Source organism: Dendroctonus ponderosae, unplaced genomic scaffold (assembly GCF_020466585.1).
Source record: "Dendroctonus ponderosae isolate FM_Combo_2020 unplaced genomic scaffold, Dpon_F_20191213v2 Dpon_F_20191213_5, whole genome shotgun sequence".
NCBI lineage: Eukaryota > Metazoa > Arthropoda > Insecta > Coleoptera > Curculionidae > Dendroctonus > Dendroctonus ponderosae.
The window spans coordinates 11,204,374-11,231,762 of NW_026018715.1; the positions used below are offsets into that span (position 1 = coordinate 11,204,374).

The window sequence follows — 27,389 nt, forward strand, 5'->3', positions numbered from 1 at the left end:
TTCTTCACTTTTAGGTCAATATTTCTAAACAACTCTGTTAGTATACGAAAAAACCGCGATTTTCCTAACGTCTTACTGTAAAATACTGGCAAACTGAATGTTTTATGCAAACAAATTAAGAGATCGATTTTATAAGAAAACTCGTCGACTTTCTTTTGACTCAGTTCTATTGCAGCGAAAATCTAGATTACTTTTTTTAGTTGTTTGAACAAAGTAGTAAAACGTTACTGAGAAAAAATGTTGACGACCTTTTTTTTAGATGTAAAAATTCCAGTCTCGCGTCTCGTAAAGCTTTAGTAAATTACTTATAACTCAATAGCGCAACTCAACACAGTGTTACACAGGCTTAATATGTAGGACAAGTTTCGATTTTGAGTGATCAAAATGGCGATTTTTGAGAATTTTTTTGATTTTTGACTTTCTTTCGTAGGCCTAAGTTTGGCACTCATTTCCTCAGAAACCAGTAGAGCACTAGAATCATTTTCAGATCTGTTTTGGAGTGCAAAGTGCGTTCTGTATGTGGGAAAAGTTTCGATTTGGGGTCATCCTCAGGCGATTTTTGAGAAATTTACGTTAGTAAACGTATGGTATTTACTTTTCCCATAATTAGGAAAGTTGGATGTTCAGCTTTGTATAAAATTCGTAGGGCAGTGTGTGTTCGATAAGTAGGAAATGTTAGATTTTGACTCATCCTCGGGGAATTTTCAGGCCTTTTTTTAGAATTTCCTTTGCATTTTGCGCTTGTTTATGCAAGCCGGAGTTTCACAGCTTTTTCCAAAAAATCTAGTGAAGTTAAGCATTGACTTTTTGAGGAATTCTCTAGGGCATAGTCCGTTTTGCTAGTGCGGAAAGTTTCGATTTTAAGTCATAATTAGGCTAATTTCAAGATATTTTTCAATATCCCATAGAATTTTGTGAGGCACAGCGCGTTCTATTTCAATCTTTCGAATAGTGCGAAGCCTTAAGCCACAACAGTGCAAATACAAATGCAGCAACAGGAAACATGCATTGCTTTATACCTGCCGATATGTGTCTTCAATTGTAGGTATGTAGCTCTCCCTAAAGGTGCCCTTAACAAAGCGAAGGACTAGAGAACTCTTGCCCACACCTCCAGCCCCAAAAACGACCACCCGGTAGTCGTTGCTCTGCTCGGGCATGGCCAGAATCCTGGATTTTGTTTGCAGATCCAGAGGTTATATTATGCGGCCTCGATTGAGGCTCCAAACAGGCTGTTCTGATTACTGTCCATTCCCCTAGACATTATGGAGTTGTGGGCCCCATTGCCGGAATCAACCAAAGATAAATACCTAAATTTCGTACTAAAGCTAGATTGAGTTGGTTCTAAATACAAAAACTATCATTTTATTGATTGGTCGCTTTGTGACAGTGCGTGTCAGTGGGTGGCAGTTTTCCTGCCCACCCAGATCCAGACTACAGGGGCGGCAACTTTGGAAAGATCCAGAGTTTCCCAACAATCATTAAGCACGATTCCTAGCCGAAAATAGTGTCCACCAGTCCAATGAAGCTTTCAGGCGTAAAATAAGCGCATTCCAACAGTGACAAACACTTCTGACATCGATCCAGTCTGGAGATTGTTTGGTTAGGTTTCTGGATAATTGCCCAAATGAGTGTGTGCATGCTGTATTGGAGTGGGATTTTACGCAGTTGAAACCCATAAAACTTCCTCATTTGTTTTATGATCCAGATTAGACCAGATTACTGAAAATATTTTCTAATTCCTAGATGGAATGTTTTCTTATGTTGGCCATTCTGGCCGACGAACAGCTGATACCCGTCAGCTGATTACCGTCATTTCTTTGTTTTGTATTGTTGAGGCTTCTAAATAGTAAATACGACGTTTCCCTTGGAATTTGTATTCAGGTTTTCGCTGGAAAGATGGCTGATATTAAATCGCTGGAGCATCCCACTGTGAAGGTAAGTATTTAGTAAGTCAGGTATCAATTAGGTAAGAAAGGTCAATATTGGATGGTAAAGGCGACAACAAAGAAATCTGGAGGACTGGAAGATGTTTCTTTATATGTTTTTTTTTATTTATTTATCTAGAATTCGCAGAAGGGCAAGGGGCAGATGGAAGGAGAATATGTAGAATATCAAGAATCTAATTGCTAGTTGAGATTTTTTATAGCGTATAGTGTGGAAGAACATGCTGAAAGAAGCCACTACAGGGGGCGAGAAGCATGTTAAAAATTCAAAGAAAAAGCCTCATTCGCCCACCAATCTTCTAGCTTTGTATTTAAACTGTGTTTTATTTGGATCCCCTTTCCTAAGGCAGCTTTAGTGTGCTTTATAAAGTTTTCCATTTAAACTTAATTTTCAAGCGTTTTCAATCTTTTTGGGCAGCAGGTATATTGAGAAATCGTGTCTAAAAATATATATTTGTAGCAAAACTGCACGAACAGCATATGACACACTCTGTATTACTGGAATAGAGATGTTTATTAGATCAAAACGTGTCGGTTTCATTTACTTTTCACCTGCAAAAAAATTGTTCGTGATATTACCCGACCTAAAGCTTGTTATTATTTGAATACAAAGCAGATAAGCTAGGTTTATTTGGCAGCAACAATCTTTAACGAAAAAAATATCAACAAATTACGATTGTTTGGCTCTAGTATATCGCAAGCTCAACTCTTTAACTGCTAGATTAGCTAAAGATCATTAAACACCCGTTTAAGCGCAAGCAGCACATGCATTTGAAACATTTGGATGAGGAAAGAATCTGCGATACTAAAAGTGGTGTTTTTTGTTTACTATCAGGTTCCCTACGAAATTTTGAACAAAAAATTTCGAACAGCTCAGAAAACCCTTGATAGAGAAGTGTCGCACGTTCAACAAGGAGTGAACGAGCTGGAAAAGTGCCTGCAGGAAGAAGACGTGAAAGCAATCGAAATATCCAATCTATTAGGTAAAGCTGCACCAATTGCCCCAATTTCTCTGTTCAAAAGCGGTTAATTTTCTGGCTCCAGGCGGGATGGTGGACAAGCTTCAAGTGCTGAAGCGCAAAGCCGAGGAAAGCATCTCGGAAGAACTGACGGCTACCAATGTGTGCAAGCGTCGCCTGGACCATTTGAAAGAACACGCCACTATCGTGGGAAGCAGCTCCGTTTCCGCAGGTATCCCTCCACTGTTCGATCCAGAATTTCTGGATTGTATTCGATAAGTTCCAGGCACTTTAAACAATTGGCGCAGGAAGCGATTGGATCGCATGGTTGTGGAGTACTTCTTGCGAAATGGCTATTACAACTCCGCGATCATGCTGGCTGAGCGAAGCGACATCAAGGATTTCACCAATATTGGTAAATTGCCCTTATTCAACCACCAAAGCTGTAGGGAAATTATTAACTTTTCGCAGACATATTTTTGAATTCGCGTGAAGTCGAGCGATCTCTATCGAACCACGAGACCCAGAAATGCTTGCTTTGGTGCCACGACAATAAGTCCAAACTGAGAAAGCTGAAATCGTCCATGGAATTCAATTTGCGAATCCAGGAGTTTATCGAACTGATCAGGAAAGATCGGCGTATCGATGCCATCAAGCACAGCCGCAAACATTTTCCTACCTTTGAGGAGGAACATCTTCCAATAATACAGGTAAAATTTGTTTAGCTTATGGCCCCGGTCAATATGTTATATGAGTAAAATCTAGATGATCAGGTCCTGGAGTCGCGGTTAACAATCTGCTCATCTTATAGAAAAGCCTTTCACCAACAATTTGTCTTAGTTTTGTGCGCAAATGTGCCACCACATTCCACTCCTCCAATCAAATTCACTACTTTTCCACAAGATCGAAAAGACTGCCATCAGTTTCCATTCATGCAATATGTACTTTTACTACTAAACTCATTTAGAACTTATCTACAGTTTGAAACTAATTTTTTCTTTGTTTGTGTTTTAGAGGGCGATGGCTTTGTTAGCATTTCCCGTACACGTGGAAATAGAACCGTATGCGTCTCTATTTGATTTATGTAGATGGAGATCGCTGATTGAGCAGTTTCGCCAGGAGAATTACAAACTATTCCAGTTGTCTTCCCAGTCAGTTTTTACGGTGACGCTGCAAGCAGGCTTGTCCGCACTGAAAACTCAATATCCTTTTAAAAAGTCTGTTTAGTCGAAGATGTTTTTGCATTTATATGTTTTTCCTTAACGTGAGCTTACTCAGTGTTGCTCGGAAAGTAGCGAGAACAAAAACCCACTTTGTCCCGTATGTAATGAAGATTTGAACAAACTGGCGGAAAATCTCCCGTTCTCTCACTGCTCCCAGTCGAGACTCTATTGCCATATTACCGGGTTGCCGTTGAATGAGAACAACCAGCCGATGATGTTGCCTAATGGGTATATTTATGGAGAACAAGTAAGACCAGATTGATTCGATTGATTTCGTTTAATTAGTTCGTTTCAGGCACTCGCTCACATGGCAAAAGAAAACGATGGTCACGTCATTTGCCCCAAGACCAAAGAGCTGTTTTCATACAAAACGGTGGAGAAAGTCTTTATAATGTAATACTGCTCTTGTGATATATTGACAATTTATCTTAGCTGTTAAATGCTCGTAGAAACTAATTTTTGTGGCCACTATTGTATATCAGTTGATTTAAGTTAAGAATAATCCTTCCTGTAAAATATGGAAAATTAAAGGTATGACTTGAAGTAGCTTCAGGTTCCTTCGGTCTGGGTAACCCGACATTCCTTTGGTATTCAAAAGTTCCTTTCATGTGGCCCTACGGGAACTTTCTACGGCTGTTTCATCTCCGTGTCTGACTCTTCATCAGACTGATTGCTGCTGGACGATTCATTGGGGAACTGGTCTAAAGTTTCATTTCGCTTTTTCTCGTATTCTTCACTTAGTTCGAGCCAGGGGTCTTCTAAACATGACGGATCGAAGAACACAGACCCATCTGTGTGCTGCGTCCTGCTTGAATTCGGGTCCCTTTTGAAGCTGAAATTCCTGCTGCAGTTCCCTCGTTCCTGTGAAAATGAAAAAAGTTTCACAAAAAATAACAAGCTGTATCTTTTTGTAATTTCCATAAGGTTGAACGGCAATGGGCCGCAAAAAATCAATGCAAATTCAACAATCAACATTTGTAAGTTTCTCACTTCTCTAGATAAGCCATTGCTGATAAAACTGAAAGAAAGAGAGTTCTTGTAATGTTTCCAAAAATTGTTAAATAAGTGCGATATTTTCATTTTCACCCATTTCCAACATGAATCAGACCTAGAAAATTTGTGCAATTTTCGAGCCCCAATTGGGGGGACAAACCTGGTTCGATTTCAACGAAAAACTGGTCGAATTTAGTCTGGGGGCGAGCCATAAATGTGTGCGAAGCTCGATATCTTTAACTCAGAAAAATTATAAAATTTCATGGTTCGACTGGAACAGCAAAAAAAACGAAGCCAATTACAATGCATGCTGAAAAGTACCTAATAACAGTTCGATATAGAATAACAATTAACACAGGGGGCATTAAGCCAGATAATAACGACTTACAAATCGTTCAAGTAAGGCACAGAGGCAACCACTATATAAAAAAACGCCATTTTCAGCAGCTTTGCTGTCGTTAAGACTCCCTTAAAGGTTTCCAGATACATTTTTGCTTCTGAACTTATAGCAGACTTTCTCCCTATATTTGATAAGCAAACTTGCCTCGAAACTATTAGGTGAGTGCCTGGTCAGCCCTGAGTTTTTCCTCCATGAGCCCCTTTGTCCTCTTTCATAAACTGGAGAATAGAAGGGCGGCCTGGGGGATCTGTAGTTGGTTTTGTGGGGCGACGGCCGGGGGCTGCTGCAGTTGTGGGGCGAAAAGTTCAGGAACATGCGCTTGCCATGTGGAGACTCCTCATTCGTGGTACTGCTTTCGAAACTGACAAAGTCTGATGTTTCCATAGAAGCCCCACTAGCACTAGATTGAGAGTTTTCAGGGTTGAAGTAGACAAAGCCGACCGGAGGCCTGTTGGGGTTGTTTTTCCAAGAACGACTCATGACAGATTTGGTAAGCAAGAAACTTTAAAGAGAGGAATTTTAGCTTTGCATAACCACAGATCGCAGAGGTTAACTCCTAACCATTAAATTCTTCTTTTTCTTCTCTATAACTCTGAAGAATACGCCAGTAAAAACTAAGGTTTAAACGACAGGCCATGTGACTGTTGTTTAGAAACTTGATCTCGAGTTTTTAAAGGTAAAATATGGAAAAAGGGCAATTTAATCACTCCGTTAAGGTGCCGAAGTTGTACAAATGTGCGGCAAAAATCATCGAGAAGGTCACTGAGGGTGCTGGCAGCATTAAGCAGTTAGTTTATGAGAAAACCCACTTTGTAAGTTCAGCCCCATTTCAAACAAGTTTTCCCCAAAACCGCTTGAAAGCAGACAATCTAAACCAATTCACTGCCTGAAGATAATCGGCAGCACTTCCATTTATATCGTTTTTTTTTATTTTTAGAACACCAAAGCTCTATTTGCCTTAGTAATGACTACCTTTCAGAAGACCAATGAAATCAATCTTTTATTGAAAAGAACCCAGTTGTTAGATAAAGAACCCCGTTTAGATCCGTGCTTAGCAAAAATCCTGATTAGCGAACTGGTCTGGGGTAAAAAACAGTTGCCCCGAAGCGACGCAAAACCCATTTTAACCATACTAGCGTATGAGCAGGCCTTTCATGCACACCTCAGCGACTCTTCTGGCGAATTTTCTTCAGGTAACTCACTTATTATTACTATTGCAGCTTCTCTAAATAATGGACGGTGAAAGTGAACTGACTCAAAGGCATCCTGCCAGTGAGGAGGTTTCTCCAAGCGCTCCTTTGGAGCAGCAGGAGGATTGGTTGCCATCCCAAACCCGTCAGGCAGCCAGAGCGGTAGCTCTCCTGCTTTTCTTCAGTTTCCTGATGTTTACTGTACCATTTTTGGTATTTTATGGCACGAAACATGTTGCACTGGAATACTGGCATTTGGATACTTTCCAAAGCAATGCCATATCAGTATTTACAGCCGTTCTAAGCGTTAATGTTATAATAGGAATATATGCCTACATAGCGTATAAAGAACCTGACTATGATAGTGAAGGGAATATTGTACTTGAAACCCCAGCAGAGCCCAAAGAACAGTTGGATCTTAAGGAAGACTGATCGAAGCATTCCAGTATTTGTATTAATTAAATGTAGCTTCCATTCCCTTGCTCTTAAGAATTTGAGTGTACCTAGTCTGTAAAAATTGCCTCTAGATGTAGAAAATACACACTGTTTACTCTCAAACCCTTTCAGTTAATTCAACTCCTAGTTTCCTAATTGATTAGTTGGCAATAGAGCCTTTTTAGTGTGTTTAGTGTGTAGCTCTTTTTTAATCAATTGGCTTTGTTCCTGCTACAGTTCTAAAGCCATAAAAAGCGATTTCATTCTAATATACACGCGTTTCTATTGCATGAATTTCAGAGTCAAAATCTTTCTTCAGAAAACCGCGTTATATTCGCATAAACACGTTAAAAACATCAGTGAACGAAGCATTGGAGCTGTTTCAAGATGAAGGTTGGATTCTACTTCCCAAACCTGAAAACTGCAGCTACTCAACCTATTTGCAGCAAGTTTCCAGCCTGGAAGACGGGTACTTCCTTAGAGACTATCACGTTCCCGATATGTTGGTATTCCCAACTGGCACAGAGTTTCACAATCATCCTGGATACAAAAAGGGCGTAATTCTGCTGCAGGATAAAGTATGGATAAATGATTGGCTTCAATAAGATTTCCAGTTAAGCGAGGCATTTCTTTCTTTTAGGCCAGTTGCTTGCCCGTGCTGGCATTGTCGCCCCAGCCTGGAAGTGTTTGTTTGGACATGTGCGCCGCTCCAGGCATGAAAACTACTCAAATTGCCAGTTTAATGGAAAACTCCGGCACCATATTTGCCGTAGAAAGAAGCGCGAAGAGATTCGAAGTCTTGCAGAGAATGATCGACTCTTCTGGTATAGAAAAACCCGTTCGATTTGAAAAATGCTTCGATTTTAACATTTTCTGTTTTGCAGGAGCTACATGTGTAACGCTAGCGAACAAAGACGTCCTGCATTGCAGCGACACCGACTTTCCCAAAGTTGATTACATACTAGTAGACCCAAGTTGTTCTGGATCTGGTTAGTTGGCTGCTTCATCTCAACGTGCATCAAAATAACGATTTTTTAAATGTAATTTCAGGCATGACAAACCGTCTGGAGGTCTGCACAGAACCTATGAATAATCCCGATAGACTGCAGCAGTTGGCAGGCTTTCAAATAATGATTTTGCGTTCCGCTCTTACACGCTACCCCAATGCCAAGCGCGTTGTCTATTCAACGTGCTCTTTGAATCCCGAAGAAAATGAAGACGTGGTTAGACAAGTCTTGGAGACTAATAATCAGTACAAACTTCTACCTGCCGGCGATTTCTTGCAAAACAACTGGACTAACTTTGGGTCGAGCAGCTTCGGAAAAATCGGCCAATACTGCCTGTATGCGCGCCCGGAAGACGATTTGACCAACGGATTTTTTTTGGCCGTCTTCCAACGCCTGGCCGAAGACGAGGAGAATGAGTTTTACAACAACAGGGCGTCGCGGTATATTACGAACATGCAAAAAAATAAAACGAGGCGAGAGAATCGGAATCTTCAGTCGGCAGATTCAACGGGATTTCCGAGGAAAATGGATTCTAATCAAGAGCGCGTGGAGCCGAAGGATAAGTTGGATAATTGGCGATATGATTATGAGCAAGGAACAGCCGATGAGTGGAGGGAGAGTGAAGAATCAGGAAGAGGTCCAGGCACAAAAAGCGCCCGAGTTGATGTGCAATTGAGGCTGATTAATGGACGATTTGACAAGGGAAAAGCGGACAATGGTAGGTCGAGAACTGACGAATTGTGTACAAATGAAGAAGACGAACCGTTTGAGGTGAAAGTGAAGGTCGAGGAATTTGCCAGTGGAGAAAGGGTGCAGAAGAGCGAAGATACAGCAAACAGCGCGGAAAGGCAAGCCATGAAAAATCGTGCGGAAATTAAAGCAATAGTTGAGGAATTTGTCAGAGAAGAAAGCACAAAATCTAAGCGGAAGAAGGACAAAGACCAAGAAAACTGCGAGGCTGATGAACACAGAAAAGCTAAACGGCACAAGAGTGAAGATTCAATCGAAGGTAAAGAAGCAAGTGGAAAAGTTGACTGCAAAACGAGCAAATTAGTTGATGTGGAAATCATGGAAGCAGATGAGGAAATTGCCAATGACCAAAGGAAGAAGGGTGAAGAATCATTTGAAGATTACGAGTTGGAAGGAGGCACCGAAAAAAAGAAAAAATCCAAACGACACAAGAGCGAAGAACCAAGCGAATATAATGAAGAGGGTGGAAATGTTGAGCGCAAAAAGAGCAAATCTAATGATCTGGATGCGCAGATAGCAGATGAGGAACTTGGGAGCAAGAAAAAGAAGAAATCCAAGCGGACGAAGAAGGAACAATCGAATGAAACTAGGGAAGACAGTGAGAACTGTAAAGGCGAAAAAGATGTTGAAATTATAACAGTAGAAGAAGAAAGTCCCAGCAAAAAAAAGAAGAAATCCAAGCGGACGAAGAGGGAAGAGTCAAGTGAAACTAGGGAAGACAGTGAGACCTTTAAAGGCGAAAAAGATGCTGAAATTATAACAGTAGAAGAAGAAAGTCCCAGCAAAAAAACGAAGAAATCCAAGCGGACGAAGAGGGAAGAGTCAAGTGAAAGTAGGGAAGACAGTGAGACCTTTAAAGGCGAAAAAGATGCTGAAATTATAACAGTAGAAGAAGAAAGTCCCAGCGAAACAAAAAAGCAATCTAAGCGGACGAAGAAGGAAGAATCAAGTGAAAGTAGGGAAGACAGTGAGAAGTTTAAAGGAAAAAAAGATGTTGAAATTATAGTAGTAGACGAAGAAGGTCCCAGCGAAAAAAAGAAGAAATCCAAGCGGACGAAGAGGGACGAATCAAGTGAAACTAGGGAACACAGTGAGAGCTTTAAAGGAAAAAAAGATGTTGAAATTATAATAGTAGACGAAGAAAGTCGCAGTGAAAAAAAGAATAAATCCAAGCGGACAAAGAAGGAAGAATCAAGTGAAACTCGGGAAGACAGTGAGAACTTTAAAAGCATAAAAGATGTTGAAATTATAATAGCAGAAGATGAAACTCCCAGCGAAAAAAAGAAGAAATCCAAGCGGACGAAGAAGGAAGAATCAAGTGAAAGCTGGGAAGACAGTGAGAACTTTAAAGGCGAAAAAGCTGTTGAAATTATAACAGTAGAAGAAGAAAGTTTCACTGAAAAAAAGAAGAAATCCAAGCGGACGAAGAGGGAAGAGTCAAGTGAAACTCGGGAAGACAGTGAGAACTTTAAAGGCATAAAAGATGTTGAAATTATAATAGCAGAAGATGAAACTCCCAGCGAAAAAAAGAAGAAATCCAAGCGGACGAAGAAGGAAGAATCAAGTGAAAGTTGGAAAGACTGTGAGAACTTTAAAGACGGAAAAGTTGTTGAAATTATAACAGTAGAAGAAGAAAGTCCCAGCGAAAAAAAGAAGAAATCCAAGCGAAGTAAGAGCGAAGAATTACCGGTTGCAGAAATGATTACACCAAATGGAGAAAATAAGAAGCGAAAGAAGGAAAGAAACTGATGTATTTTTGTTAATAAATTTTCAGTTTATTTTATTTAAATAGTGTTTTTATTGTCCTCAAAGAAATCAATGCGAAAACCCGAAGTGCATTGCACCATAAGCGAAATAATCCAATCTTGTTGCACGCAATGTGCATATCTGCTGTTCACATTTCCCTTTAGGTATCAATAACCAATATGATCAATGAATTCCTTAGTCGATACTGCGGGAAAGTATCAGTTTACGAAATAATTTGCCGAAGTCTGGTATTTTCTATAATCCTATTGCTGAAAGGAAACAACATTTTATGCGCGCCTACAAGTAAATAGAGCAGGTATTAGTTCACAAGCGCTATCTGCATAGGTAAATATTAGCAAGTCTAATCAAGTTGAAATTCATTTAAATCATGTTAAATGGCTGATTGTTCTCGCAAGATGTTTAGCGATGAAAGGCTCCCACTGTTCTCCAAAAATGGATACACTTCGGACGAGAGTATTGTAAGAACAAAGCAGTTTTCTTGACGGTTTTAATTTAACTTTAACGGGGAAAATTCAGAGTGGAAACACCTCAAATGATGTAGTGGTTCCGGTGTATGGCACAACTTGCGAGCCAGCTGTTTCCAACGCAAAATTAGTGCCAGTAGAAGAACGGATAACATACACGTGGAGTGGCATCAATGTCTTCACCAATGTGGGCATGGTTAGTAACGAGTCCAATTTTTTCCCTTGTTGGAACACCAATCTGGATCAAGGCGTACAAGGGAAGCATTTGCTGAAGAATGGTAAGCGTTTAGGTCGCATAGTTTTCAAGGTATTAGCAGGAAAGCAATAGAGGAAAGCAGCATTAGAGAAAAGTGTGAAGCAGGGCTTAGATTAAGAGATTCAGAGGTCCGAAATTTCTAGCCTCAGTTTGGATGTTTTCAAACAAAAAAAATTGGCTCGGCTTTCATCAATCAGCACTCAGAGTTTAAAAATGTGATAAAATTCCGAAAAAACAACTGTCCAATGAATTCGGTATATTGACCTACTCAAAGCAGATTTTAATGCAAACTGATGAAAAAAGTGTCCACACTATCTTATTGCATTTTTTGCATCAGTACTCTTCGCCCTAGTTGGTTGTTCTTATTTTCCAGTGAGCGGCATGGCTTATCCGGGCGAATTACTGGCAATTTTAGGCTCAAGTGGAGCGGGAAAAACAACTTTACTTAACGCCTTAACTTTTCGTTCGGCAAAAAACATCACTGTAACCGGAACACGATGTGTTAACGGAACCACCGTTAATTCCAAAGCGCTGACAAGCTTATCTGCTTATGTGCAACAAGACGAATTGTTCATCGGGAGTTTAACCGTTAAAGAACATCTGAGGTTTCAGGTAGCTAAATGTTAAGACACTTGAAAAGCTGCTGTTAAGGACTTTGCGCTTTAGGCCCTCGTCAGGATGGATGCGAATATTTCCTATGAGGAAAGAATGCAGCGCGTCAATGAGGTCATTCTTGAGGTACTGTAAAGGACTGTTTAGCACGCCAATCCACGCTTTAGAATAAGCGTTTTTTAGATGACTTTAAACAAGTGCGAAAACACTTGCATCGGAATTTCAGGCCGGCTGAAGGGCATCTCGGGGGGCGAACTGAAGCGACTTTCCTTTGCAGCCGAAGTTCTAACGAATCCTTCGCTGATGTTTTGCGATGAACCAACATCAGGTGCGAAATATTCAAATTTTCCATCGTCCACGCCATTGATGGCGATTTCTCCTTTGCCTTCCAGGCCTTGATTCCTTCATGGCCTTAAACGTCGTGCAGACATTGAAATCTATGGCCCAAAGTGGGAAAACGGTGATTTGCACCATCCATCAACCCTCTTCCGAACTGTACACCATGTTTGATAAGTTGCTGTTGATGGCCGAAGGCCGCATTGCTTTCTTGGGCACTCCTGAGGATGCTGATTTGTTTTTCAGAGAGTAAGTAAAAATGATCAAATAATGGGAACTTGGCTAGAAATCGGACTAAGACTTTGTTCTTTGAGTTGGAGACGGAAAGAAGGAGCAAAACATGTTGTTGATATGACTGAAACTTTCAGCACATTTAGACTCAAGGGTTTTCCTAAGATTGCGGATGTTAAAATGCTTCTTTCTTTTTTTCTTTAGTTTCAAAGATGCGAATTTTTAAAAGGGAGAGCGCGGTGAGCAGAGTCGCAAAGTTCAAACTCGCCATTTAATTAGATGGAAAATCAAAGGACTGGGGGGATTTTAATTAAACTCGCAGTACCTTTAGAGTAAAATGTTGTTCTCAGATTGTGAATATTTCAAAACAAGCCTTCGATTAGTTTGGAAGGTGCGCATTTTTAATAAATAGAACGCAGTTTATAAAAAACATTAAATTTGAGACCGACATTTAATTATCTGGGAAATCGCAGGACTAAAAGGGCTTTTAGTGAGACTTTCGCCACCTTTAGAGCCAAGTATCTTCTTAAGATCATAGAGGTTTTAAACCCCCCCTTGCCTTATGTTCGAGGATGCGAATTTTTAAAGTGAGAGTGCAGTTCAACAGGTTCATAAATTTTTAGGCCGAAATTTAATAAGCTGGAAAATCTCAAGTTTTCTGGTGATTTTTATGAAACTTTCAGCATCTTTAGAGCCAAATATCTGCTTAAGATTCCAAAAATTTTAAAATGCTTCCTGCGTTATTAACGAAGATACGAATTTTTAAAGGCGAGTGCGCAGTTCGGAAGAAGCAATAAAGTTGACACCGGTATTTAATAAGCTGAAAAATCTTCGAATTCAAGGAGACTTTTATGAAACTTTAGTCATCGTAAGATTCAGATATTTTCTTAAGACAATCTTGATTTCAAAGTCCTTGTTTTGTTAGTTTGGAAGCTACGACCGTTTTGGAGATGATAATACCGTTCAGCAGATACTTTAATTTTGACACCTATATTTAATATACCGACAAATTGTAGAAAGCTAGCTGGTTTTTATGCAACTTTTAGGATCTTTAGAGTAAGAACTCATCTGAACATGGAGAAAATTTCAAGGCGCTACCTGCAATATTTTGCCTGATGCGAATTTTTTAAACCAGAAAGCGCCTTTGAGCAAAGTCTCCCATTTTGAAACAGAGATTCACGAAGCTGGCAAAAATCAAAATTCTTCTAAACGCTGCAAAACTTTGAAATCGCCGGTGGCTTTAGTTTAGAAGATCCGATCCTTCAAGCCAATTAATTTCGTAGGCTCAACTGATTTGCAATGCTAAAAAACGTCTTAAAGCAATGGATGAACATGAATTTCGAGATTGGAAGAGAAAAGGCCACAAGTAATCCGCCCAGATCAACACTCGTCAATATTTTTTATTGGTCTTTATGTTATTTGCTCAAAAATCTGAACGGCTGCAGGTTGCTGACTTGCTCTGAAAACCCGTTTTAAACCTTTCCGCCTGCTTCCAGATTAGAAGCGCCTTGTCCAAAAAACTACAATCCTGCCGATTATTTCATCCAGCTGCTGGCCATCGTGCCGGGCAATGAAGAATCCTGCAGGAATGCCGTCAATATGATTTGCGACAGATTTCAGCGCTCTGAGGCGGGAGTTCAGGTTGCTCTGGAATCTGCAACTGCCGTAAGCAAAAGGGCGGCGATTTTCTCTTTGGGAAACTTTGATGCAACGTTTTACAGTCGGGCGAGTTTCTCAGGCATAACGGAACGGAAGTGTGGCTGAATGGAAATAATGGAAACAAGAGCCCGTATAAGGCTTCTTGGTGTGCTCAGTTTAGAGCTGTGGTTTGGCGCTCTTGGTTGAGCATAATTAAAGAGCCTCTCCTGGTTAGAGTGCGTCTGTTCCAGACTATTGTAAGTCGGTACCTTTTTACATTTTTTCACCAAGTCTCTGACTGCAAATTGAGAGAGAAGAGAAGTTCGAATGAATATGAAAGTAGGCCTGTGCGCTTTCAGATTAATTCGAGCTGGTTTTTATTAACTTTTAGTTGGTCTCTTTGGTATTAGGTGCGATTTATTACGGTCAGGTCATTAACCAAGACGGCGTTATGAATATAAATGGGGCCATTTTCTTGTTTCTGACTAATATGACATTTCAAAACGTGTTTGCGGTCATCAATGTAAGTAAAAATTGTATTTACTATGGCATCATTGCGCCCCCACCGGTCTTTTTCAGGTGTTTTCAGCCGAATTGCCGATTTTCCTGCGCGAGCACAAAAACGGCATGTATAGGACCGATGTGTACTTTCTGGGAAAAACCATAGCCGATATTCCGATTTTTATTTTTCTGCCCATCTTATTTACAGCAATTTGTTACTACATGATTGGCCTGAACAGTCAAATGCCCCGGTTTTTTGTCGCATGCGGTATAGTTATTTTGGTCGCTAACGCAGCAACGAGTTTTGGTAAGTGCAAGAAACCACTGGTGCAAGTAGTCGGTGGCCAAATTTTAAAGAAGTTCGCCCAATCACAACACGAAATTAAGCGCGTTTCTATGGAAGCCGCCACTCCAGACCGGGTGGGACAAGTTGATTTGCACCAGCGAACAAACTCATTAAACCTTTTTTTTGGGACAATAAGACCTCTTTTTTTAGGCTACCTGATTTCGTGCATTTCCCCAACAGTGGCAATGGCTCTGTCCATTGGCCCGCCTTTATTAATCCCTTTTCTGTTGTTTGGAGGGTTTCTGTTGAACATCAAGCAAGTATTGCTCTTAGTCAGTCCTAAGTGAATTATAGCTAATTCCTCCTTAGGTCTATTCCTATCTACTTCCAATGGTTAGCCTACTTGTCGTGGTTTAAATACGGGAATGAAGCCCTAATGGTAAACCAATGGGACAATATTTCCAGTATTCAGTGCCCAGCAGGAAATTCTTCCTGCCCTAAAGATGGCCATGTGGTTTTGGAAGTCTACAGTTTTGCTTCGGTAGGCGGAGATTTATTTTCGGTGGTAAAATGGTAGGGTTTCAACATTTTTTATTTTTTCTTAGGAGAACTTAGCGCTAGACATCTGTTCTTTGTTTGGGCTGATTATTCTGTTCAGAGTGTTGGCCTTTTGTGCGCTGCTGTGGAAAACCTACAAAGATACTGAGCCAAACACAGCGTAAATTTAGCATTTTATGGATTGTGCTATTAACAAAATTTAATAAATAAAGATTATATGAAGGTTGAACGTGTGTTTTTTTCCATGCTGAGTCTTTCCAGTGCAGTGTCTATTTTGGGTTAAATGAACAACGAATTTTTATAATTTTTTGGGTTCGTTCCAATGGTTGGAATATGCTTCAAATACTGTTTGATTTTTTCAAATTCAGGGCCTCGCTTTTTCTATGAAAAACGAAAAATGTCCCTCTACGATGTAGTTTTGTTCTATTTGCTTGAAAATGACGTGTGCCGTTTAAATTTTAGGTACCCACAGATAAGATTATGCAATGTTATCATGTTAAACAAAAGACCAAAATCTGCATTAAAAAATTCAAAATCAGTGGCGTAGCTCAGGTAAATTATAAGACAGCCATTTCTCAGTTTTGGTTCGGACTTTGACTTTAAATCCGAAAATTTCTAGTAAGAGTTGAATTTCCGAATTGAAACTCGAAATTGATGAAGAATAGATGCCCAAAAATCTAGATTTCTGAGTAAGCAGATGTTGAATCTGAGGCAAAAAATGTGTTGAATTAAAACACTTTCATGGAGCTGAAAGTATGAATTTTGAAGATGAACTGTATTTCTCCTTATCTTTTTTCTTTAACGTAACGCAACCTTCTTCAACATATTCAGTTTGTATTGACAGCTGGCAAATAATTGGAAAATATATTTTTTATAATTTTCTCTAACACAAATTGAGAGATGAAGAAAAACTAATTAAAATTAGTTGATTTTTAATACTCTATATCGTGAGAACCAAAAAAATTGGTCCAATCTTCTCAATCAAAATCGCAACTGTGTTTGTACCAAATAGTCAATAAAACGGATTATTTAAACAAAAGAGCTGAAAAAAGTACGCAATTTCCAAATATTACACATTGCTGATGCATAAAAAGCACACAGATAAAAACGGTTATGAGGAAAAACGTACAAGAGAAATGGTGCGGTGTTCTGTATTTCTTGGAAAAATTGAGACTGAAACAAGAAATTGAGACCAAAACTTGAATTTACTGGTTCAAGCTACTCAAATATATTTATGGAAACGTTGAAAGCTAGAAATATTTCGAACGGTTTGAAAATGTAAAGCATGTTTTCTCAACTGCCTCTAAACACTGTAAATAGTTTTATTTTGTTGGTTTCGTTTCCGTTCGAGGCAAGCGTTAGTTCTTCTCCTCAATTCCGCCTACATTCGTACAGAAAAACTGATTTTTTTGTAGAAAATAAAGACAAATTCAACGATAATTTAAATATAAAAGCTGGAAACATACATGTTCACTTTTAAATATAAAAATATTGTAAACGTGCGTACCAACAAAACAACTAATTAAAAAAATATATGTACTTAGTCTAAGTAAAGTTGTTTTTTCCTAAACGTCCAACGTAATTCTAAATCCTCGAGATTCGCATTGCAATAAATAAATAAACAAATCCAAACCACACAAGTAAAGTCAACCAGTTGAATAATTAACCGACTTAATAATAATCTGAGCCACAATCGTGCTCTGCGCGCTCTTTAAAACACCCGCGCGACACGCCGCTACCCCCTTGTCTTACTAAACAAACCCGCGATTCAAGTGGATATTGCGCTGCATATAGTCCAGCCCCCAAAACGTGTTATTGAGCAGATTTTAGTGTCCGTTGTTTGTTGCCATGAAATTTTTGCGCTACTTTCTTGTGCATTGAAGGGAGGGTTCAACTGAAAACCAGTAATAATAGAGCGTGTATGAGAAATTGGCATTGAATTCGAAGAAAAACTTCCTCAGTAAAGAAAAATCGATCCTGAAACAAACAAAAAACCGTGAACTTAATTAAATTTGCACGCCCTGCAAATCGAGAAGAAACACCTGCAATTCAATACAGCGAATAAAAAACTAATATATTGGCAATATATCATAGGAAATAACCTGCAGGTATCCATTTCGCTACGTCCCTGGTGATAAACACGAACAAATATCACTTTACATCGAGGTATTTGCATGCAACTTGGAAACGTATAATACCCGTGTTAATTTAATAATCAGAGCTGCGAAAGGCTTCTTCGCTTCATGTTAACAATTTTCAGGCAATCAGTGACGATGTGGAAAAACGGTCTTTTTTGCTAAATTTCGCTTGTGCAACCAGAAGCGCAAATGTTCAAACCGCGCAACTTTGGCCCTAGTGAAAACACTCCGCTTTTGCGTTTGCAGCCTAGCAATGGTGGATCTTCGACAAACAACTACGAAAACCCGGTAAGCTTTTTTTTGGAGGTTTGGAGAAATAAATAAAAAAAATCCAGAGCGACTGTGAGCCATTGGATGCCAGCCAGTCTTTGACGAAGAAAACCAGAAGTTACTCCAAATGGTCGCCGATGGAAGAAGGAGTGACTCTGGCCTGGAGCGACCTCACAGTGCACGCCCGCACCAAAATCAAAGGAAAGCTCATCTACAAGAGAATAATAAACAGCGGTAAATCCCCCAGCCACTAAACACTTCCTCAGGTTTGTTTAAACGACTTTTTTTTAGTAACTGGAGCTTTAAAGTCGGGAAGTTTAGCAGCCATAATGGGCGCCAGGTAGTGTACTAACTAAAAATATTCTTCGGGCCCAAATTTTGGTATTGATTTCAGTGGTGCTGGAAAAAGTACGCTGATGGCAGCGCTAGGATATAGGCAAACAGGTCAGTTTTTCCCGGAATTTCAGTCCCGTTTTATTGGGCGTTTTTAGGGGAAATGCAGGTCGATGGCGACATAGTGATAAATGGACGGCCCATAGGCAGCTACATGAAACACCTGAGCGGATATATGCCACAAGAGGACCTATTTGTTGGTTCTTTAACTGTCCTGGAACACATGAACATCATGGTTAGACCGGATGGAAAAAGGTTCTATTCATGGTCAATGTTGATGTTTCCAGGCCCATTTGAAACTGGATCGCCTCATCAGCAGCCAGGAGAAAAGCTTGAAAATCAAAACCATCCTGAACCAGTTGGGGCTACGAAGGTGCGCAAATACCTGCATAGGAGCGAGAGGACATAAAGGACTTTCAGGCGGAGAGAAAAAGAGACTGGCTTTTGCCACAGAGGTACACTGAACTCCTCATTGTGGTTAAAATACTACTGCTTCTAATTCATCAGCTTCTGAACGATCCTCCAATTCTCTTCTGCGACGAACCAACCACTGGCCTCGACTCATATTCCGCTCAGAAAATCGTGAGCATAATGAGTCGAATGTCCACCAATGGCAAAACGATCCTCTGCACCATCCATCAGCCTTCTTCGGCAATTTTCGGGATGTTTACTCAGCTCATTCTGGTTGCTGATGGCCGCATTGCTTATATGGGAAGGCGAGCGACTGCGATCGAGTTTTTCGAGGAGTGAGTGAAACTTCAAGGTTCAGGTGGCGAGTGAAAGATGTGGGTTTCAGCTTGGGGTATGTTTGCCCGTCCTCCTACAGTCCTGCGGACTTTTTCATCAAAACCCTGTCGACTACAGTGGGTCATGAGAACAACAGCAGGATGACTGTGAAGAAGATTTGCGACCATTATACTGTGAGCGATTATGCGAAGGAAGTCGATGTGGTGGTGCAGTATGAGTTTCACATGGGAAGAGCCGAGGTACTTATTTAGTTTTCGGAATGTCCAGATGTTTTTTAAACTCTCTTTGTTCCAGCAGCCGAGAGCGTTTGAGATGCGCCAGAACTTGTAGGTATTTTCACGCATTGTTTGCGCTTTTTAGTTGGGAAATATAATTGATTACAGCAAATCGCCTTTTTGGCTCCACACACTCTACTGGCTGACGTACAGGGCGTTTAAAGACTCCATTCGTAACCCTTCGGTGCAAACGTTGAGGATTTTGCAAAGAATGGCAAGTAAGTGGAAACATGTTTGTTGCTTTGAGATGAGGTTTGGCGTTTCAGGGCATTGCGCTGATCGTGGGATTGTCCTTCTACTCGACGAATTTTTTCACTCAAAAAGGCATCCAGGCGGTGCAAGGCGCGATTTTTATGTTTGTGTGCGAAAACACTTTCAATCCGATGTATTCGGTGCTGGCAGAGTTTCCGGAAAATATTCCTCTTTTTGTGCGGGAGTTCAGAAGCGGATTGTACCATCCTGCTACTTACTATGTTTCCCGAATTCTCGCGCTGGTAAGTGGTTTTTTTAAGGTTTAAAGGTGGATTTTGCGTCTTTTATTTCAAGATTAAGTCAGATTTAGAAATCTTCTTAGTGAATTGAGCGTTTGAAATTTGAAAAAAAAAAATTTATGTTTCGAAAATTTAGTTTCTAAATGGGTTTGTTCTTAGTAATTACCCCGACTTACGGCTTACGCACGGGCTATATTTTGCAGAAAAGTTGGTCCTTAATCGTGCAGCAAAAATTGTAAAATATCTGCTAATTTCCAATTTTTTCCTTTCGTGTGCAGTGGGATTTTTTGCTGTATTGCGCAACCCTTCTTTAATAAGTGGGGAAAATCAACTATATGGAGTTCAAGTGCGTTTTCAACAATCTGTTTAAGCTCTCGAGGAAAGCTTGATGAAAAAAATGGAAATTTCCATTTTGGGACGGTTAGGGGAAAAAGTAATTAAAAATCTACAAAGAGAAGAAAAATTGATTTTCTTGCAAAAACTTTGAGTGGTAATGACAGAGATTTGCATATGTTTCCGTAAAAACAGTTTTAAGTTGCAGTTTTCTCAAACTCAAGCGCTTAGAATTTAAATTCTCCCTGATGATGAAAAACTCGAAAAGGAGGACTTTTTCAGAAATATTGCGAATCTTTAGACATTCTTCAACTAAAATTGTTAGAATTTGCGAAAAAAGTGACACCGACAAATCAACATATATGTTTTCTTAGATTTTGATTGCCATTTGTGTCGGGTTTCGTTTAGTTTAGTTTGTATAGCAATTATTATTTGTCTTGATACAAAACCATAAGTTAAATACATTTTCTTTACATTTAATTTAATTTTAAAAAGCTCAAGACTTGCTCAGAAAGTGATTTCTGAGCAATTTTTTAAAACTTTGGTTTGAAAATATCGCCTTCTCTCCGGCTCAATTTTCCATTAAATTCATTCAATTTTTGTGCTTAGGCCAACGAGTTTTATCTGTATCAACAGTGTTCTTATGAGCAAAAGTGAAATAATTTTTTAATTGGTCTGGATCAATTTGTGACATGTAATTGATGATTTCAATTTTTTCTGAATCCAATTTGAGAGTGATATTTTTCACTCTCCATTCTTGAAAATCCTGCCTTAAATTAACATGCTTTTCCAGGCTATTTTCTTCAAGTTTGACTGTGTATTCTTTTAAAGAAACTGCTCGCCTTTTACTTTTCAGTTTTTTGGAAATCCAAACTCAGAGACTTAAACATTTTTCACACCATACGAGGCAGTTTTCTCTTGAATGATCACAGAAAAATTACACGCAGTCAGATTTGATAAAAAATAGAAACTTTTAATAGAATAGATAAATCGCCGATTTCTACAAAGAAAAATTAAACATCAATCATCAGAAAAACAAAATCTTATTATCTGCTTTGCATATTTCTTTGGATGGTCTATGGAATTCAGTTTGTTCAGTAAAGGTTAAAAAAATAACAAATTGAGTTAGTTTAAGAAAAATTTTGCACAAAATTCAACAAATGTAAGAGTGGCAATTTATCAGTATATAAAATGTATCGATGAGTCTTATCGGAAAAAAATCCGCGCAAAAGTAATATTTTCTTTGAAATGTGGACTTTTTAGTGCAAACAACCAACATTTGCCAAGCGATTATGATTTTGTTTAAAGCGTCATTTAGTGCTCTGTCCAGTAGTTTAGACATTTTTCCTTCAGAAATGCGCAAAAAGGTGGCGTAAAACACGACTTTTTCGCGTAACCTCGCACCTAATCTGGTATTAAAATTTCGCTTTTTGTATGAAAACTGCTAGTATTTTTACACCCATGTTTCCAGCGATGGAAAAATGAGCCCTGTAGCTCAAATGGTTCATTCTTTCTTGGAATTTAGACTTATTTGAAAAAACTGACAACAGTTTTTACGCTCAACGACCTAAGAGAATTTTAATAGACTGCACAAAAAAAAACAATATTTTTAAATCAATAGTCATGCTTTAATTCTTGTAGTATTTTGTGAAAAATACCCATTTTTCTTGTTTAGAAGGGTAATTTTTCAATCGCTGTTGTTTTGTGTTGGTTCTGCTGATCTTTTTGCCTGCATGCGGTTTCAAATTTGTTTGAAAATAGACAAATTCTTCAATTGATAGTGGTTTAAGGTGCGTACACAAGTGTTTGAAAATTTGTTTTAGATATTTCAAATCACAGACAATAAAATTTAACCAAAGTTTAAAAGCATACAATTTTATGACATTTTAGTTTCGAGCGCATTATAATCAGTCAGATCATTAAGCAAGGGTTAATTTATTAATTAATAATCAAAGTGTGCAAAAACACCAGTAAACGCCTCACCAAAAGTGAATTTTCAACGAATGATTCCAGTGATTGATTTGGAGTTTTGACTTAATTAATGATTAGATGGTGATGATAATTTTTAATTTTTTGTGGCTATTAACATTTTTTGTTATTGTTAAAGCAATATTTGCAAAACAGTCAACCTGTAAATTACTCAAGAAAAGACAAAATTTTTTCCAACAAATTTTTCTTCAGTTGCTTGCAAAAATACCTATTTTTCAAAGTTTCATTTTTTCCAGCTTCCTGGATTCTTAATTGAGCCACTCCTCTTTGCCTCGATCGCCTATTGGATAGCCGGACTGCGCTCCACCTCCTATGCCTTCCTCATGACGACCCTGATCACGGTTTTGACGACAAATGTATCTTGTGCTTGTGGTAACTCTTGGACTCAAAATCCCAGCGCAAAATTCGGCATTTTTCCCCAATTTCAGGCATAATGTTCTCCTGCGCTTTTGAGTCAGTGCCAATTGCCATGGCCTATCTGGTTCCTTTCGACTATCTCCTGATGGTAACGTCCGGATTATTCGTGAAAAGGGGGTAAGTTTGCGAAATTTCCATCACTTGATTGATGAACTACAGGTTCTTGCTAGGACTATTCCAGTTATCATCGGCTGGTCCAGGTACCTGTCCTGGATGATGTACTCGACTGAGTCCATCAGCATTATCCAGTGGCAGAGCATCAGGAACATCAGTGAGTAGAAATACTGTCCAAAAAATATTTTTCTTGGATTAAATAAGCCGTTTTCAGGCTGCGATATCCAGGACGATGATAGTTTGCCCTGTTTGAGTGACGGGACATCGGTCCTGGATCAATATGCCTTTTCCGAAGACAATCTCGCCTGTGACATATGGAACATGTTTTTTCTGCTAATCGGCTTCCATTTGCTTGGCTACGTGTTTCTTTGGTGGAAAACGAAAAGAGCGTAAAAATCGCAGCCGCTTAGCGATTAGAGGCAACTCGTTTTGTTATTACCCAAGAAGTATCGGCGATATTACAATGATTACTGGCCAATTCCTTTGGAGTCAATAAACGTCCGGAAAGTTTTGCTATAAAGCCGGGGGTTTGACCCCGATAGAAAACAAAGCTGTTTTTCCTAGAGGACATAAAAAATTGCCAGGGATAACGGAACGAAAGCAGTAGTTTCGGCGGGAGCAGATCGATCCTGTTTGGAAGCAATTTCGCCGATTTTATTGGTCCTAACTGGGAGTTTGGAGTCTGGATGGGGGCGGCCAATCAACAATTGTTAATTCGTAGAAATCCCTCTTTGCTTGAATAAAATTCATTTTACAACAGTACCTTTGTTGCGAACAAAAGACGCAAAAAACTCGCCCCATATATCCTTTCAGTGCCTTATTTGATATCGACAGTGACTAAAATAGCCGCACAAAAGCGATTTGGTACGCATTGTTCTTGATATTGTTGACAATTCCTTATTCCTTGAGCTCGAATTCGACCACGACTTCTCATTTCGGTAAGTTTCGTCCAAATAACTTGATTGCGTGTTAAGAAAACTTGTCCTCTTTGTGTTCGCTAATTACGATTGTTGCTACAGGACATTGTTTCGGAAGTTTCCGGGTAAGTTCATATCCTCATTTGGATATTGATGGCAAGCGCAAGTGTTGTCTAGTTCGACATAGCCCTGAACGTATTGGCATAATAACGATTTCCGGGAATTAACCATCCTTGAATGGATACAATAAATAATGGATATACTCCTGTTGGATACAGGGTGTTGGTGAGTCATTAGAACCGAATTTCCCATTTTCTTTATGAAAAATTCGATATTTTTCCAACCTGGTGTTGCAGGGATTCCAAACTTATTTCTGAATTAAACGTGTTTGTACAGGGTGCTTTCATGAACCGGGGTTTGATTAGTGAATTTGAAAATTTGCGCTCATTTTTCCAGGACTTTTACCAAAAAGTTGTTGTTATTGTTGCAAATTGAGCTCGCAAGCGATGATGTTTGAAACGATTGAGTCCTACTCTATACGACTGAATCGTTTCCCTTCCAAATCAGTTTAAAATGAGTAAAATCGAAAAAGTCGTTTTGAAATTACAGCGATTAAAACACCCTGTGTATAAGTATTGGCCTCCGATGTTGATAAACTAACGTAACTGAGCAATGCACATTTTCTCTACCTTGAAATAGAGAGATTTTATTGCTCTTTTGCAATTTCTATAATGCGGTGTTTTGCTTTCCTTTTCTGGTCACGCTGTTGGCAATTTACATTTTTCAATCGCTGTTATTTTGTGTTTTTTGCTGATCTTTTTGCCTGCAAGCGGTTTTAAACTTGTTTGAAAATAGACGAATTTTTCTAGTGGTAGTTGATTCAGCTGCATAGAAGTTTGAAAATCCAGTACTAACAATAGTGCGAGCTTTTTCTAAGTGCAAGATTTTCTTAAGTTGACTTAAGTTTTAAAGCATAAAATTTTATACTTTAGCTTAAGTAGAGGAAATTTCCAACGGATGATTTAAGTTGTTGATATCTGGAATTTTAACTTAATTGATAATTAGTGGTGATGAATGTTTTCATTTTTTAAGTGGCGATTAACAATTTGTATCATCGTTTAGCAAATATTTTCAATCCAACAGTAAACCTCTAAATTTTTCAAAGTAATCGTATTCTGGCTCTTTAGAGGCAAGTTTGAGAAGAGTTAATTTAGGATGCAAATTTGGAGTCATTTGATGCAAAATTATGGTGACAATTCAAGGAACTCGTATTTATTTACTCAACTTTTGGAGCTTCTTTGTAGGAAGCACAAGGGTTAGATTCACTTAAAAAAAATACGCTTATAAAATCTGTACTTAATTTTCTATTGTCGCGTACATCCGGAGTTTTATGTTTGTTGTAAATGAAAGAATATTAAATTGTACAGCATTAAAACATCTTCATTCATATCAGGACTGGTCATGTATTTAAAATACTTTTTGCTTCCTTGCCTCTTTTATAGATTTACGTATGAAACAGTAGATTGGTGAAGCAAGGGAGAATCTACAAAATCTGCAAAATTTTACATTAATTCAAACTTTAAACCTATTGAGGTATAATTTTAAAGAGTTTTTAAAATGATCTAAAATATCAACGTTCGCAATATGGTAATAATTAGGGCTATAAATGACGCCAACAAATTGAAACTAAATTTTTCAAGATTTTTTTAAAGTAGGTACTTTTTTATCGGTGATTGGAACGATTTTCTGTCGCTGTTTTGATGAAACATCAAAGGAATTTGCCGGAATTATTTGAAATATTAAAAAAATTCACATGTGATGCATCTAAACAAATTGAACCCATCAATTATTATATAAAATAGTAAATAAATTGTTTTTGGATAATTTTAAAGACGCTTAAAATAATTTTTGATGTGAGGATTTTCAGATGTGCATTAATACGGTTTTTATTTTTTTACTCGCAAACGATGCCTTGTACCAAGAAAACTCAAGAGGGCTTTTTTGTTGGCAATTGAACAGACAATAAAAGGGTAAAATTGGGTTGTTATTAAATCAGTGGCACAGTATTTTGTCCTTGAAAAACCTTGACGGATAAGTCATAACGCGCGCCACTGGCAAATTAAAAAATGGCTACTCGATAGCTATTTCTAGGAGTTTCGGAAATACTGATCAATTTTCAACACGTTTTTGTAACGATGCCTTCTTAAAATCATCGTTTTCATCTTAAAATCAAGCAATCACCTTCTAAAGTGTGTCAGAGTAATTTTGAATCACCCACGAGAGGTTTAGAGCCTTTGAAGCAAAATATGCATGTAAAAAATGTAATCTTTTATCTAAACTAAATTGATTTCTCTCGAAAACAATTGCTGGAAAATTTTGACGTTATTGACTAAGAATTATGAAGACTTTGGCTTTCGCGTTGAAACTGGCCAGTTTTCGGGGTTTTAGGCCGTTGTGGAAAAGTCAGAAAGCAATTTTTGTCCATCATCCATCAGTTTTTTCTGCTAAGATTTGTCACGAAACGTCATCAGGCGATTGCATTTTGGAGTGAGAAATCAGGTGACGCTAATGAAAAACTAAACGAAATCTTTCGAAGAATCTAATCGAGTTTTTGTGGCTTTCAAATCGTGGTAGAAACGAATTTCTTCCTGAAGAAGTTTCAATATCTAATAATTAAGTTGGCGCCCCATATTTATACGAAGCTTTTAAGCTCTTTTTGCTGCAAATACGTTTTAGGCAACTGCCAAAAGTTCTCAATCCTTTCTATATCCAGAGCATTAAATTGCGCTTAAAATTCGCACTTTGAAACAATTGAACCGTAAAAAGTCCGGATGATCAAAGTGCCGGTGTAAATCAAATCAATTCCAGGGTTGTTTACATCGGCGCCATTATCGCATGCATATTTCCGTTTGTTATTGGCAATATTTGCATCCAGGCAAGTGTAAACATGCATTTTGCGTTTAAACAATTCGAGGAGAACATTGAGCAACGCGAGTTTTTGCGCTGAATGACTAGGAGATCAGTTTTTTTGGATTTTCGGGCCGAATCGCGTAAACTAAAACTAAACTAGTGCCAGTTTATCCTAGATATTTGTTGATTAATGCCCGTGCTTGTTTCGCAACTTCTGCCATGTGCAAATATGCAGCCTGGATAAGTTTCCAGTTTTCATTCATCTAATTGGAAAAACTGTGCAAAATACAGTCGGTTTTTGGCAGCTGACGCTGCGTGCATTTACACCGCTCTTTGTCGCTCCGGTTGGGGCACCTTGCAAGTACTGGTAGAGGAACCGGAAGTTCTCCAGCGATTTTAACGGGGTTTTTATAGCAAATTTAATGAACAAACCAACAAACAATGCGGTTCAAGGCTTAAAATTCGCGATAACCGAGTTCGAGTATAACGTGGAATTTGTGCCATGCGTCTGTGCCGGATTCAACGCGTGCGCGAGTGCAATTCAGTCGGGATTGTCATGGAGCTCGTTTGACAGCACTTAAGGTGTTTGTGTATAAAAATATCGGATTTTTCCGGGCTTTACCACAACATATACATCGAATTGCCGGATTCGCCTGTGCCAGTGCGGTGCCGCAACACCCTGTAGACTGTATCAGTTAAACATGCACGGCATGACAAGGAAACCTACACATTTCTTCCCCTGAATGAATTTTTGCACCCTTTGCCAGAAAAGTAAGTACTTAAGTGAACTTACTAACTCACCAAGCAGGTGGCCGCAGGCCACAACTGAGCCCCAAAAATTTTTGA

At 38.9% G+C, this 27,389-nt stretch overlaps 8 protein-coding genes across 11 annotated transcripts in view; 6 read left to right on the forward strand and 2 right to left on the reverse strand.

The window, feature by feature from the left end:
- Positions 1-1,380, reverse strand: part of LOC109546624 (GTP-binding protein Di-Ras2) — an 8,870-nt gene extending 7,490 nt beyond the window's left edge. The window contains exons 1-2 of the mRNA XM_019917641.2: positions 1,308-1,380; positions 1,020-1,253 (exon numbers count right to left, since the gene is read on the reverse strand). Of these exons, the coding sequence (XP_019773200.1) occupies positions 1,020-1,157 (138 nt within the window). The 5' untranslated portion in view covers positions 1,158-1,253; positions 1,308-1,380. The remainder of the gene's footprint in view (positions 1-1,019; positions 1,254-1,307) is intronic.
- Positions 1,381-1,777: 397 nt separating this feature from the next.
- LOC109546622 (E3 ubiquitin-protein transferase MAEA) lies at positions 1,778-4,668 on the forward strand. The gene is made up of 8 exons (XM_019917640.2): positions 1,778-1,935; positions 2,779-2,926; positions 2,988-3,134; positions 3,189-3,317; positions 3,374-3,612; positions 3,917-4,104; positions 4,177-4,372; positions 4,421-4,668. The coding sequence occupies exons 1-8, from the start codon at positions 1,897-1,899 to the stop codon at positions 4,520-4,522; spliced, it is 1,188 nt and encodes a 395-aa protein (XP_019773199.2). The 5' UTR covers positions 1,778-1,896; the 3' UTR covers positions 4,523-4,668.
- Positions 4,388-6,092, reverse strand: LOC109546625. The gene is made up of 2 exons (XM_019917642.2): positions 5,663-6,092; positions 4,388-4,986 (listed from the first exon to the last, which is right to left on the reverse strand). The coding sequence occupies exons 1-2, from the start codon at positions 5,996-5,998 to the stop codon at positions 4,753-4,755; spliced, it is 570 nt and encodes a 189-aa protein (XP_019773201.1). The 5' UTR covers positions 5,999-6,092; the 3' UTR covers positions 4,388-4,752.
- A 20-nt stretch (positions 6,093-6,112) lies between these two features.
- On the forward strand, positions 6,113-7,266 carry LOC125504666. The gene is made up of 2 exons (XM_048667017.1): positions 6,113-6,194; positions 6,739-7,266. The coding sequence occupies exon 2, from the start codon at positions 6,751-6,753 to the stop codon at positions 7,138-7,140; it is 390 nt and encodes a 129-aa protein (XP_048522974.1). The 5' UTR covers positions 6,113-6,194; positions 6,739-6,750; the 3' UTR covers positions 7,141-7,266.
- On the forward strand, positions 6,135-10,689 carry LOC109546620. Its single transcript, XM_019917637.2, has 6 exons — positions 6,135-6,330; positions 6,456-6,711; positions 7,444-7,721; positions 7,784-7,967; positions 8,028-8,132; positions 8,194-10,689. Exons 1-6 carry the CDS (start codon positions 6,202-6,204, stop codon positions 10,647-10,649), a joined length of 3,408 nt encoding a protein of 1,135 aa, XP_019773196.2. The 5' UTR covers positions 6,135-6,201; the 3' UTR covers positions 10,650-10,689.
- A 278-nt stretch (positions 10,690-10,967) lies between these two features.
- LOC109546621 (protein white) lies at positions 10,968-15,778 on the forward strand. The gene is made up of 13 exons (XM_019917639.2): positions 10,968-11,125; positions 11,184-11,409; positions 11,761-11,999; positions 12,054-12,125; positions 12,183-12,327; positions 12,392-12,584; positions 14,063-14,231; positions 14,288-14,461; positions 14,596-14,727; positions 14,784-15,012; positions 15,202-15,307; positions 15,361-15,532; positions 15,597-15,778. Exons 1-13 carry the CDS (start codon positions 11,042-11,044, stop codon positions 15,711-15,713), a joined length of 2,058 nt encoding a protein of 685 aa, XP_019773198.2. The 5' UTR covers positions 10,968-11,041; the 3' UTR covers positions 15,714-15,778.
- A 1,961-nt stretch (positions 15,779-17,739) lies between these two features.
- Positions 17,740-23,476, forward strand: LOC109546638 (protein scarlet). 2 transcript variants are annotated; one of them, XM_019917669.2, is made up of 15 exons: positions 17,740-17,975; positions 18,023-18,191; positions 18,249-18,297; positions 18,352-18,401; positions 18,449-18,585; positions 18,638-18,805; positions 18,858-19,096; positions 19,147-19,336; positions 19,392-19,423; positions 19,481-19,586; positions 19,639-19,866; positions 22,422-22,557; positions 22,614-22,719; positions 22,773-22,873; positions 22,931-23,476. In XM_019917669.2, the coding sequence occupies exons 1-15, from the start codon at positions 17,877-17,879 to the stop codon at positions 23,107-23,109; spliced, it is 1,989 nt and encodes a 662-aa protein (XP_019773228.2). In that variant the 5' UTR covers positions 17,740-17,876; the 3' UTR covers positions 23,110-23,476. The 2 variants fall into 2 exon arrangements, with proteins under 2 accessions (XP_019773228.2, XP_019773229.2); XM_019917670.2 differs by having other exon boundaries at positions 19,395-19,423.
- Positions 23,477-26,622: 3,146 nt separating this feature from the next.
- The window catches only part of LOC109546633, a 63,943-nt gene continuing 63,176 nt past the window's right edge, over positions 26,623-27,389 (forward strand). For 2 of the 3 annotated variants that reach the window (XM_048666344.1, XM_048666345.1), the window contains exon 1: positions 26,623-27,314. In XM_048666344.1, the coding sequence (XP_048522301.1) occupies positions 27,287-27,314 (28 nt within the window). In that variant the 5' untranslated portion in view covers positions 26,623-27,286. The remainder of the gene's footprint in view (positions 27,315-27,389) is intronic. The other variant, XM_019917658.2, reaches the window with a different exon arrangement.

Coding starts and splice junctions, on each gene's coding strand:
- LOC109546622 (XM_019917640.2), top strand. CDS start 1,897: ATGGCTGATATTAAATCGCTGGAGCATCCCACTGTGAAG. Junction 3,135..3,188: donor AAGCAGCTCCGTTTCCGCAG/GTATCCCTCCAC, acceptor GATAAGTTCCAG/GCACTTTAAACAATTGGCGC. Junction 3,613..3,916: donor AACATCTTCCAATAATACAG/GTAAAATTTGTT, acceptor TTTGTGTTTTAG/AGGGCGATGGCTTTGTTAGC.
- LOC109546625 (XM_019917642.2), bottom strand. CDS start 5,998: ATGAGTCGTTCTTGGAAAAACAACCCCAACAGGCCTCCGGTCGGCTTT. Junction 4,987..5,662: donor ACTCACCTAATAGTTTCGAG/GCAAGTTTGCTT, acceptor TCATTTTCACAG/GAACGAGGGAACTGCAGCAG.
- LOC109546620 (XM_019917637.2), top strand. CDS start 6,202: ATGGAAAAAGGGCAATTTAATCACTCCGTTAAGGTGCCGAAGTTGTAC. Junction 6,712..7,443: donor TTCTGGCGAATTTTCTTCAG/GTAACTCACTTA, acceptor CATGAATTTCAG/AGTCAAAATCTTTCTTCAGA. Junction 8,133..8,193: donor CCCAAGTTGTTCTGGATCTG/GTTAGTTGGCTG, acceptor ATGTAATTTCAG/GCATGACAAACCGTCTGGAG.
- LOC125504666 (XM_048667017.1), top strand. CDS start 6,751: ATGGACGGTGAAAGTGAACTGACTCAAAGGCATCCTGCCAGTGAGGAG.
- LOC109546621 (XM_019917639.2), top strand. CDS start 11,042: ATGGCTGATTGTTCTCGCAAGATGTTTAGCGATGAAAGGCTCCCACTG. Junction 11,410..11,760: donor GAAGCATTTGCTGAAGAATG/GTAAGCGTTTAG, acceptor CTTATTTTCCAG/TGAGCGGCATGGCTTATCCG. Junction 12,328..12,391: donor TTGCGATGAACCAACATCAG/GTGCGAAATATT, acceptor TTTGCCTTCCAG/GCCTTGATTCCTTCATGGCC.
- LOC109546638 (XM_019917669.2), top strand. CDS start 17,877: ATGTTCAAACCGCGCAACTTTGGCCCTAGTGAAAACACTCCGCTTTTG. Junction 18,586..18,637: donor TGGAACACATGAACATCATG/GTTAGACCGGAT, acceptor TGATGTTTCCAG/GCCCATTTGAAACTGGATCG. Junction 22,874..22,930: donor GCAGAGCATCAGGAACATCA/GTGAGTAGAAAT, acceptor AGCCGTTTTCAG/GCTGCGATATCCAGGACGAT.